Raw genomic sequence first — 11929 nt, forward strand, 5'->3', positions numbered from 1 at the left:
TATGTTCTGTTTTTCTATTTCTTCTGTAGTTTCAGGGCTTTATTAAAAATACTTAGGCACAATCAAAAATCATGAAACTTTCTCAAGCCCACTGTTTGGAATATATCCAACAGTAAACACTTAAGTTTATGATTATTTGGACATTTAAAATATTTTATAGCATTTAAAATGTCCAAATGCAAATAACATATGATTTAATCCAGTGACCTTATGATGACCTAGAAAAGTGTGCACCATTTTTGTCAGAGGTTCCAGACCAAGGCAAAGATGATGAACATTTTTGAAGGGCAAATCAGGTTCATTGAAAATATTTTTATTTTGATCCTAATTGCATTTCATTTGGTGCTAGGTTTTGTCATCCCCATTTCAAATTTCAAACAAATATAGAGATGATGCATGGATGATTATGAAACTAATTGCAAACAAACTCTAGGGCTGTGACATTTTCGTGGCCAAGGTGCCAGAGGGCAAGGGCTTTGTCGATAGCACCATCGGGGGTATGATCGTCCTGCGGTTTGATGACATCTTCGCTATGTTTAACCTTCATCCGCTGCACTACACCTTCATTCGGCTATTTTCGCTCAGTATGGAGATGCGGATCATTAGAGACAAGACCCCGGACATCGTGATAGTCGACCCCTTCTACATGCGTGCCAAGATCTTGGGCAGCGCTGGGGACCGGCAAGTCACGAGTTCATACCTCGAAGGCGTCATTCTGGCGAACCCAGATAAGGCTAACTTCCTCGTGCCTTACTTTCCCGAGTAAGTCATCCACTCACCGCCCCGTAACATATGATTTCTTAGATTTCGATCGTTCTTTTTTTTTCTAACATTCCGTGTTTTGTGCAGTTACACACATTGCACACTCATCCTCTTAAGCCCGAAATATTCCATGGCCACGTATTTCGACTCAGACCGTCAGTCGAAGAAAGACTACAAAAATGTTAAGAAAGTTTTTGATGATGCTCTCCCCGGCTACACCAAATCTGGAGACACCTTCAGGAGGCCAATTTGTAGGTACGGAAAGCACGTGTTCACCCACATAACGACGTTCTCCTGCGTCAAGCAGTCGCCTGCCGGTCAGAAGGATGCCTACTACGCCCTCCGTCACATGCGGGCGATCGTACGGGACCAATCACCTTCTGCTACCAAATAATCTCAAAGATTGGGCCGCAAGCTTGTCGGCAATCCAGGACGCGAACATCAGACAAGAATTCTTTTGCATCCAGTCGGAGTTTGCGGAAATCATCCATCATGATGTCCTTCGTACCTCGGGGCAGTTCTACCTCAAATATCAACCATCCAACAGTGAAATAGAAACAACGCTACAAATGCCGGCTGACAACGATCGCGATTTCATGACCATCATGAAAGACGGTGGCTTCATCCACGCTCCGGTCCCTGAGTCGAGTCGAAAGTAATGATACTATGTAGTTCTGAAATATCGATTAGCTCATGTTGTAATTAAACTTTAATGAACTTGTATGTCTCTTTGGTTTGGACAGTCGTTCAACTTATATGTAATCGATGCTATTTATTAGTAGGACCATGAATCATGCTATTAATGTGTTGTTTTTCTCTTTCGATCCTTTTGTTGCATACTTATATATTGCCTATGTATTGTCTGTGAATTGCTACTAACGTTTTATTTTTCTAGTGCATAGAGATGCCGTCGTATGTCATGTACAAGGGTAAGGTTCCCGGAGTCTACGACGACTGGGCGGAGTATCGGAGACAGGTTCACCGTTTCAGCGGTAACGGTTATAAAGGGTACACCACTAGGGCGGAGGCGGAAGCTAGATACACGCACTATCTAGCAGGAGAGAGGAGGGAGCGGAGGAGGAACCGGATGAAGACCAGTTTCATCGCGATGATGCTCATCATGACCTCTTCTATGTGATGGTAGTTTAGATATCGACTTGTAATGTGAAGACAAACTCGCTACTCGCGGTCTCGAGACTTGTAATGTTCTAACTTTGTTCGGTATTTTGAATTCGGAGACTAATATGATGAATTGCATTCGGAGACTAATCTTCTATTGTATTCGATAAATCTGCTGTTTATATGTTGTGATGTCTATATTATGTGATGTAATATATTTTGTAACCTGTGCAAATATCAGAAAAGCAAAAAAATCCTAATATTCATAGTAGTGGCACACCTTGTTGAGCATTAGTGGCGCATCAGGGCTAAATACCAGTGGCGCATTATGGGGCATAGTAATGGCGCACTGTGGGGCATACGTGAAGGTAAATATGGCCCCCTAAGAGGCATAATAATAACGCACTGTTAGACATAGTAATGACGCACTGCCAGGTGCGCCACTATTTTCTGGTATACTAATGGCGCGCCATTAGTATTTGTTACTAGTGACGTGGTAATAGTGGCGCACCTATAGTGCGCCATTAATGATTAAAATAGGTGCGCCACTAACAGGCCTTTTTGTCTCGCCCTACTCGGTGATACAACTTGGGATGCTTTTTTTTTAGAAGAGAAGAATGTGATGCGGGATGAGGTAGGCTCCATCCAACTTGAGAAATTAAGGGCCAAAACTAGGCTTAGTGAAATGATGTCGAGATCCAAAAACTGGGCTGGACACTGAAGCCCACGATGGGTAAAGGCACGTGTATTTTTTGGAGGGAAATTCAAAAGTACATCTTGTAGGTGTGTTATATATTCTTTAAACTTTTATGAAAAAATATTTTATTTGAGCTACAAAAAAAATTGTCGACCCACCAAATAGTAGGTCCAATTTGCATCCACCATATGCTTTTGTGTGGCCCAAAAAATGGGAAATCCCTTTCGGAGCTCGGCCTCCAAATACAAATTTGAAATTTCATCGAAATTCATATTTTTTATATTTCAAAAAATTGTAAAAAAAATACAGATATACATGAAGACATAACACACATATGTGTAAATTTTCGGTTCAAAATACATTGAAATGAGGGCTGTGCAAAAAAGACAAATCTGGGGCTACTTAACACATGATACCATTCATCCTTCTAGACCATGAATTTGTCTTTTTTGTACAGATCGCAACTCGAGGTATTTTGTCATGAATTTTTACACACATGTGGGTTACATCCTTACATACATGCATATATTTTTTGAACCACATAAGTTTGAATTTGAATTTTTCAAAAATAAAGGCCTCCATGGAGCTCGGCCTCCAAAACGCCTCTCTCCCAAAAAATGCATTAATAACATATTATATTTTATATAGTTCACATGTACATGTTTGTTATAAAAACATTTAGTATGTTTCTTCAAATTCTACAATATTGTATACAATCTTTTGGTAAGCCATACTGTAGAAAAAATGTATTGGTAAGCCGGGTTTCATCAAGTCAACGCACGCACTTGGAAACAAGGTCACTGGCGATGTGATTTTTCTTACATTGTCCTTTTCTAAATATTCAGAAATAGGACTTTAATTACAATATTGTAGAATCATGAATAGATCAATCCAATTTGTTCGGAGTCCCTTGTTCATGATGTGTAAGTAGTACTATATGTGTTTGGAGTGGTGGCTACCTCTACATTTTACAAGTGTCGTCGACGGCAGACGAGCACACTGCGCACCACACCCCAGCCATTATACAAGTCCTAATTATTTCCATGGGCAGTGTATGCTGCCAATTCGCCGGCAAGAAGAGTATTGGCACAACTAATTTTGTTGATTCAGTCAAATGGAAGCTGGATCCTGCTGCCTGGTTTACCTGCTTCCAAACTTCCATGGACATAAGTCAGGGGAGCTTTTGCCATCTGGCCGCCCGGCGAACAAAACAAGCTAGCGAATGGAGGAGTTTGGCCAAGTCTACCTTCTGAAAAGGACAGTACAAAAATGGCCCTACTCCTTTTTCTTTGGATGGAGGGGAAAAAAGAGTCACGGACGGGTGCAGAACACGGCCACTGATTCAGGATGAGTTCATGATCATGAGCAGGGCTGTTGCACACCGCGATCCGCTTCAGTTGGGCAAATCCTCCTTACATAACCCAACTACATCCGCAGACCGCACGTACTTTTTGTTCGAAATTACCACTACCTAGGAGTATTTGATTACAGATTTTCTTCTTCTTGCCTCGGCGAGCCGCCGTCCAAGCAAATCCTCCTTCACCATATCCGGATTGTCAATTCCGACAAAGAATTGAGCACACTCTAGCGTTGGAATTCTGAAATCAATGACGCGCCTCCTTCGCGTAACAGCACCTCCGTGTCAGATGGGCAGCGCTGTCTTGCTCCTGATCACACAGGCGGCAAACGCCGTTGTGCGGCACGCCACTCAAATTAGCATGAATTGGCCCAGCCGCACCTTCGAACTGATCCGCTGCAACCCTCGTATCCTTAACCGACAACTTCTGTACCGTGCCAGCCTCAAGATTTCCGGCACCAAAAAAAGAGCATCCCCGTCCAATCAATGGTCCTTCCTGAGAATGGCCAAGCTGCCATTCCCAAGGGAGATGGGGGTGCGGCAGGAAAAGAGCTGTCTATCTCTTCTCATCAACCCACCTGAACCATTCCCGCCACAGCCCAACGGCTCGACTGAACATCTTTGGCGCGCACACTCGCTTCCAATTCACAAGGTGGTTAGGAAATAGGTAGCAGTTGCAGTCACCGGCTCACCGTCCAGTTAGCACCAGTCTTCCAGTCCTGTTGAGATGTCGCTCTTTACATGGCGAGAGCTTGCCGGTAGCCTAGTCAAGCACAGCTGGCTGTAGCTCGGCTTTCCGAACCCTACAGGCAAACCCAGATACCCATGGCCAGTAAGCTTGCACTCCACCAAAATCACACAGCATATGAGATAAATCGATACCATCACAGGAAGTAGGATAAACCACACTCTTCACATCTTAGTTCTCGGCCTGGATGCATCACCAAACGTCTTCAAGATGGCCTGGACAGCAGCAAAATCTTCCGGCCAAGGATTATCTGTATTTAAGAAGTAAAAACTGGACTGTTTAACTGTGCAAACAACCAAAAACTTACAACTCGGAAACACGGTCTTCATATTTGCACAAGGCATGCATGTGTATTCAGTGCCAGAAATCCAAAGGCGAGAAGCAATTTCTTGCATAATTCGAATCTAGACATGCAGACAGTCAAACAAAAGATGAAAAGGCCTTCTAGTATTAACTAGAAGAACGCCCGTGCGTTGCAACGGGGCCACATTAACTTTAAGAGTTCAATATTAATCATGTTAATAATACATTTAATATTTTCATACATATCAAGTGACACTGGCGATCTTTTTTGTCAATTTAGCAACGGGCTCAGTTGCAACGGGCTCTTTATACATATCAAACAACTCGCTACTACTTAAACTACAACTATGGCTACCAATATTTTTTTGTCAATTTAGCTCAGCAATAGTGCCTGGCTTAATAGACTGCTTTGCATTCACCCCCTCAGAAGACACAGAGAACTAACTCAACATGTCAGAAGATTAACAGAAATTTCATTTGTATGGCATGAACATATAGCAGGAGCACCAACACATAGATCAGCAGAGAGCAGAGCACAGCATGCACACACTCGGGCCATCTATATCATACACACACAGCAACGCACACACGCATGACGCTGGCATACACATACAGAAAAGCAGGCACACACGCATCATGCGCATTGGCCGGTGCGACGCACGCAGAGCAAGTACGTACGCACGGAGAGCAAGCTAGCAAGCACGCACACGTCCAACCCCGCCGCTGCATGCGCTGGCAGAAGGTGAGACAGCAAGGGAGACTGCACATTGAATCTGTCCATGCAAGGCTGGAGGTGCTGGGCCGGCGACGGCGGTGTCAGGACGGCGCTTGATTCGTTCCCGGTGGCGTGGAGCTTGGGGCGGCAACGCGGCGATAGCTAGTGCTCGGGGATGGGGGTTTGGGGCGGGGGCAGTCGACCCGATGGCTGGCGAAGTTAACGGGTTCGGGCGGCTGGAAATTCGGCGGGTGGCGGCGGCACAGCGCGAGGATGGGACAGGCGGAAAACCTAGCGAGCGTTCAACTATCAATACCCACGCCTTTTTTTAGGGGAATTGCTTGTGAAAATAACGTGGGACGACGACTTAGCGAGCGGATCCCCTTAAAAAAGACATAGCGAGCAGATTTCCTTAAAACTGGTAGGAATGGATACGATTGATGACGTTGATAAATAGTGGTGAATGTTGGCCTAATTTACTATCATCATGCATGGAAACGAATCATCAAGAAAAAGAATACTTCCTATTACTACACTCATAGGAAGCTTCCTAATCTCTGCTACCAAACAGTTTCTGCCCAAACAAGGAAGGAAAGTTATGGACGTGATTCGGAAGGAAACAAACGTTATGAAGATTAATTAATTTAGATTTGATCTTTAGAGATTGATTGTGATTGATTCTTTTACATAAAGACATTACTAAATAATTTGCGTCAGTATGGAAAGTTCTGATCCGTTCATTTTTTTCGTTGTGTGAGAGGGTGAAGTGAAAATAAACCGATGAAGTGGGAGAGGCGACGAAAAAAATCTACGACGGTTAACCTACGAAAAAAAAACCGGACGAAAGTGGTGGGACGAAAAAAAACCTGGAAGCGAGACTACCAACTGCTCCATTAGGAGTAGAGATATATTTTTCTGTCATTTATATATTAAGATTGCAAGCTCAACAGAAATTTTCACAGCATTTCATCTACAAGATTATAGCAGCTTGACATTTACAAAGCATTGTTAAAATTCTTCAACCATGCTAAAACTTTCAGGTATATTTCGACAACATAGAAACGAAGAGTACACAGGAAGTGTCGCCTACAACTTTTAGAGTTGAATTGAATGGCCATTGGTTTGCTCACTATTTTTTCCCTCTTTTCCTGTAGTGCTCTGCAGCAGAATCTTCTGGGCAACTCCAGTTTCAGACAATTAACATGGCTTTCCTGCCACTGCTAGTTGTCGCAGTCATGTTGCACCTAGCCTCTACATCAGCGCAGTCTGGCCCCGGATGCAAAACACAATGTGGTGATGTCGACATCCCTTATCCGTTTGGTATTGGTATTGGTACTGGCTGTGCTATTAGAGACTTTGAGATCATCTGCAGGAGGACTGCTAATGGAATCTACAAGCCATTCTTGTTCATTCGGAATGTGGAGGTTCTAAGCATCTCAGTGCCCCTCGGTCAAGTCCGAGTTTTATCCGACATCTCGACATACTGCTACAATACAAGTACAAGATCAATGGTACAGAAAGCTTGGTCCCTTGACTTCTCACGAAGCCCGTACCGCTTCTCCTATCTACACAACAAGCTCATAGTTATTGGATGCAACACGCTCGCATACATCAACAACTTGGGAAGCAGTGCAAAGTATACGACAGCATGCGCAGCAGTGTGTGAGAGCCCGGCAGCACTGACAAACGGTTCTTGTGTTGGCGCAGGCTGCTGCCAAAATGATATACCAAAGGGTCTAAGGGGCTATATGTTCACATTTTATGATGTTTACAATAATTCCAACAGTACGCTTTTCAACCCATGTAGCTACGCCGCCATGGTGGAGACAGAGACATTTAGTTTCAGCTCGAACTTCATAACCACTACAAGGTTCAATGATACTGACGATGGGCGGAAGCCACTGGTGCTGGACTGGGTGGTCGGAAATGCAACTTGTGAAGTGGCCAGAGACATGCCTTCTTACGCGTGCCATAGCAGGAACAGCACGTGTGTGAACTCGACTAACGGCCAAGGGTATCTATGCAACTGCACCGACGGATATGAAGGGAACCCTTACCTCTTTGACGGATGCAGAGGCAAGTTCATTTCTTTACTTGATCCCTGTTCACCTTTAGATCATGTGCAATCGTTTTATGAGGAGTAATAGTTAAGGGAAATATCATTACTTGCTGTCTGTCCTGATTTTGATGCCTGGAAATACTTGAGTTTACAATCTGTTTTGCCTTTTTTTTCATCTATAGTTTAGATCTAGTTAGGACATTTACCTCATTTTTTCTCTCTACAATGTAATTTATCTTTACTTTGGTGGAAGAATGGCAAACGTTACACTCATTATGCCATTTGAAATTTGTATTTGTCAATACACATATGCCGATTTTTCCATGCATTACTATTCAATCAATCACTTGACCCCAAATAATTTGGTTCTTTGTTGCTGCAGATGTCAATGAATGTGAGAAGAATTCAAGTATATGCCCGAAGTCTGCAACATGCCACAACACTATTGGAGGGTATTATTGTTCATGTTCTCCAGGCAGAAAGTTTGTAATGGAAACAAAATCTTGTAACCCAGACATCACCCTAATCATAGGTAAACCACTAGATGTTTTTAGCATTTGCTTTCTTGTGTAGAAAACAATGGCCAACAGTACGTAAAGATATTAATGACATTTAGCAAAAGAGGGCCCAAATAGTAGAACTACCACTGCCCAGGCAAGCACATAGTTGATGTGTCTCCTTGTGTTGGGCGTGCAACAAGTCTATCCGAGGAAGCTTTAAAATAAATAAATGAAATGAGGAAAATTGACAAAAACTCAAAAAGTGAATCCAGAAACAAGCATCCGTGATTTTTTTTAGAAGGTATAATTATATTGCATCACTACCGTTTAGTCCACTTTACCACAGCAATTTTTTTCTATGCTTTTTAGTATGTACATTGTGGGATCAATTTGACTAACAGAAACACCTTTCATGTTGATTTCTACAGGCATTAGCATTGGCGTTGTCATTCTAGTGATTATCATCTTCTGCATACGTGTAATATTTGAGAGAAGAAAGCTTGCGAATGTCAAAAAACAGTATTTTCAGCAGCACGGAGGGATGCTATTGTTTGAGAAGATGAAATCAGATCAGGGACTTTCATTTACAGTGTTTACTGAAGCAGAACTGAAACAAGCAACAAATAAATTTGACGAAAACCAGATTCTTGGACATGGAGGCAATGGCACTGTGTACAAGGGAATAATTAAGGATATCACTGAAGTGGCAATTAAAAGGTGTGCATTGGTTGATGATAGGCAGAAGAAGGAATTTGGCAAAGAAATGTTGATTCTTTCCCATATCAATCACAAGAACATAGTCAAGCTATTGGGATGTTGCCTTGAGGTGGAAGTCCCCATGCTAGTATATGAGTTCATCCCAAAAGGAACATTGTTTGATCTTATTCACGGCAAGAACAGTAAACCGCATCTCCCTTTCAGTTCTCTTCTAAGGATCGTCAATGAGGCAGCTGAGGGGCTTGCATTTTTACATTCCTACGCAAACCCACCAATTCTACATGGTGATGTGAAAACCTCTAACATCCTTCTTGATGAGAATTACATGGCAAAGGTGTCAGATTTTGGGGCTTCTATAATAGCACCAATTGACAAAGCCCAGTTCGTCACAATGGTTCAAGGGACATGTGGTTATCTGGACCCTGAATATATGCAGACATGTTGCTTGACAGACAAAAGCGACGTTTATAGCTTCGGTGTTGTTCTTCTAGAGATCCTAACAGGGGAGGAGCCACTGAAACTTGAAGGTCCTGAGGTATGCCGGAGCCTGTCGTCGAGTTTCCTGCTGGCTATGAAGGGGAACAATCTTGATAATATGCTCGACAATCAAATAAAAGATCATGAGAATATGGAGTTGATTGTAGGGGTAGCAGATCTAGCTAGGCAATGCTTGGAAATGTGCAGTGATAATAGGCCCTCGATGAAAGAGGTATCTGAGGAGCTTAGCAGATTAAGGAAGTTTTCGAGGCATCCTTGGATACAGCGTGATACTGAGAGAGATAGCTTTCTCGGTCTGATTGAAACAGAACAAAGCTCTGAGTGCACAGAGAAGGATGAAAGAATGCCCATAAATCCAAGCAGTTTTTACCTTATGAGGTGAACGAAAACACAGCGAATTTTATGCTTTGGCACTTTCATTGTTCATTTAACCTTCTCCTCGTTTAGCTGTATGTTGCATTTTAGTGTTAGACTCTCTTGGACCCTTGGGTATTACATAGAGACACCATAATTTAGCAAGAATAAATGTATCGTGGTACAAAATGTGGACACATTCAGTGCTAGCCATTTGAACTTGTGCGAGCTTTATAGAAGTTTCCAAAATCACTAGAAGATCAGTGGAGGACTGGGTGTGAAAATGTGATCGAGTTTGGTATTGAAACTGTGCGATTACGTCAAGTGATTTACTTTTCCTTTTTCAGGAAAGTTCACTGATTTACTCGGTCGTGTGGGCTGGGCTCACTCACTTGGTTGGATGTTCCATTTTTCATGAGAATACATACATCACTTGCTAAATTCTTTTATTTTCACCATTATATTTCAGGACACGATGTATTATAGGCCCCTAACCTACATTTGGCCTCTATAAACACATAATAAGATAAGAAAGACATAGGATAACAAAATGCAGAGACATACTTCAGTTGTGCCATAAGTCTAACACACACACCCTCGCTTGTTTTCTGAGGCAGGGAGCTTCTTTGCGTCACCGTACAGCCGCCGGCCGGCCGGGGATATCTCTTGTAATAAGGATGATGCCATGTCCATGAGTTCAAGTCCCTGCATGGATGTCCTGAACGGGATCCCGTCCTGAACTCCTGATGAACAAAAGAAAATTGTTAGGATGCTGGCTGAAGAACCATTACGTGGTCTATTTGAAAAAATGTAGAAGTAGAATGATGTAACAAAATAAAGTTCAGCAACCTGAGTATGACCGCAGGGATCCAATTGAACGGAACTGGAAGAAGGGGAATAATAGACCGAATGGCGAAGACGAACTCGGCGGGTTCCTGGCCGCGGGGCGGGGAGGGGAGGGAGTCCGCGGAGACCGTTGGCCGTGGCTGGGGCCACTCCGGCCCACCCATCTGCGCGCGCCCGGAGAAACGCATCGGCGTTGTAGGCAGGCGGCGGAGGAGGCCGTTTCCGCGGGGGGTGCCGGCGGGAGGAGGTCCGGGTGGTTGAAGAGGAGGTCGATAGAGTAGGTGGGCAGACCTCGCCGGAGCAGGCGGACGGACCCCGCCGGGTTGGGGCGGAATGCGGCGGCGCACGCCGCCGCCGCCGTAGAGTGCCCAGGCCGGTGTGGTTTAAAGTTGCGGCACGGGAATCTTGGAGCTGTTCTTTTTCGAAAGCCGTTGGATCCCCATCGCACGGTGGAAAATAGAAGAATACGTTGAGAGGAATCTTATAGCTGATGATTCTATCTATAGAAACAAAAGTTAGACAAAGAAAAGGAACAGAAAAGGTGGCTCAATCATAAGTCTATAATCATCATTTTGAGAACATGTCAGGTGACCCAGCATTCTCAATGAGAAGTTCTCCGTGCAAATAGAAGATTAGCCAATGCTAGATTTTGACGCAATTGATCATATTCAGTGTTCAAAATGTACTGTTCTCATAAACTTGGCATATATACTTCTCTAAGTTGCACGGCGACACAGAAATAGAAGTACAAATACATATAAAGATTAATCTTGGACATGAGATTTCTAACTGTTACTACTCTAGAAGCACAGAGACACAGATAAACAATAACAGTGATTAGATCTCTAGCGTGGAAGGCTGGCACTCAGACGCTGTGACGATCGCTGTCGGCTATCTTGCCGATCGTAGGGGTGGATCATGAGCCGCTCCTCCATAGGCTTCCTTCCGCACGACGGATCATCAGACGCCCGATCATCAAAACTCGGCTATTTAGCTTCTGCTCAGATCCAGCTTTGGATGCGAGCTATTTCCATCTTAATAATCCGTGACCCGACAGACTTCGAGAGCACATGGAGAAGGAAAAAGGAGGAGCTGCTGAAGTTGGATGCGTGCACAAACTAGAGAGTGTGCCAGCGTCCGAACATGGACGAGGTGCTCCCGGTCCTCCAACCCAAGACATAACAACCACCACGTCAACAACGCAAGCCTACAAATCAAGAATTTATTAATCCAGAGATCAAGTCCCTGATCTCT

At 43.7% G+C, this 11929-nt stretch overlaps 1 protein-coding gene, 1 long non-coding RNA gene and 1 pseudogene across 2 annotated transcripts; 2 read left to right on the plus strand and 1 right to left on the minus strand.

Annotated features, from left to right (window-relative positions):
- LOC147963871 (uncharacterized) overlaps positions 1 to 11929 on the plus strand; it is a 154675-nt pseudogene that overhangs the window by 90461 nt on the left and 52285 nt on the right.
- On the minus strand, positions 3365 to 11079 carry LOC147963873 (uncharacterized). The gene is made up of 4 exons (XR_015609526.1): positions 10679 to 11079; positions 10394 to 10572; positions 4818 to 4933; positions 3365 to 4738 (listed from the first exon to the last, which is right to left on the minus strand). It is a non-coding gene; the product is annotated as an uncharacterized LOC147963873 (long non-coding RNA).
- Positions 5917 to 10410, plus strand: LOC147963874 (wall-associated receptor kinase 5-like). The gene is made up of 3 exons (XM_087531293.1): positions 5917 to 7804; positions 8143 to 8292; positions 8689 to 10410. The coding sequence occupies exons 1-3, from the start codon at positions 6904 to 6906 to the stop codon at positions 9855 to 9857; spliced, it is 2220 nt and encodes a 739-aa protein (XP_087387419.1). The 5' UTR covers positions 5917 to 6903; the 3' UTR covers positions 9858 to 10410.

Source organism: Triticum urartu, chromosome 6A, assembly GCF_056163025.1.
Source record: "Triticum urartu cultivar PI428250 chromosome 6A, HENAU_Tu73, whole genome shotgun sequence".
Classification (NCBI taxonomy): domain Eukaryota; kingdom Viridiplantae; phylum Streptophyta; class Magnoliopsida; order Poales; family Poaceae; genus Triticum; species Triticum urartu.

Bases quoted from the DNA above. Each gene is read 5' to 3' on its own strand.
- LOC147963874 (XM_087531293.1), top strand. From the start codon at position 6,904: ATGGCTTTCCTGCCACTGCTAGTTGTCGCAGTCATGTTGCACCTAGCC. The intron at 7,805-8,142 runs GTTCACCTTTAG...TTGTTGCTGCAG, and splicing joins CATTTCTTTACTTGATCCCT to ATGTCAATGAATGTGAGAAG. The intron at 8,293-8,688 runs GTAAACCACTAG...TGATTTCTACAG, and splicing joins AGACATCACCCTAATCATAG to GCATTAGCATTGGCGTTGTC.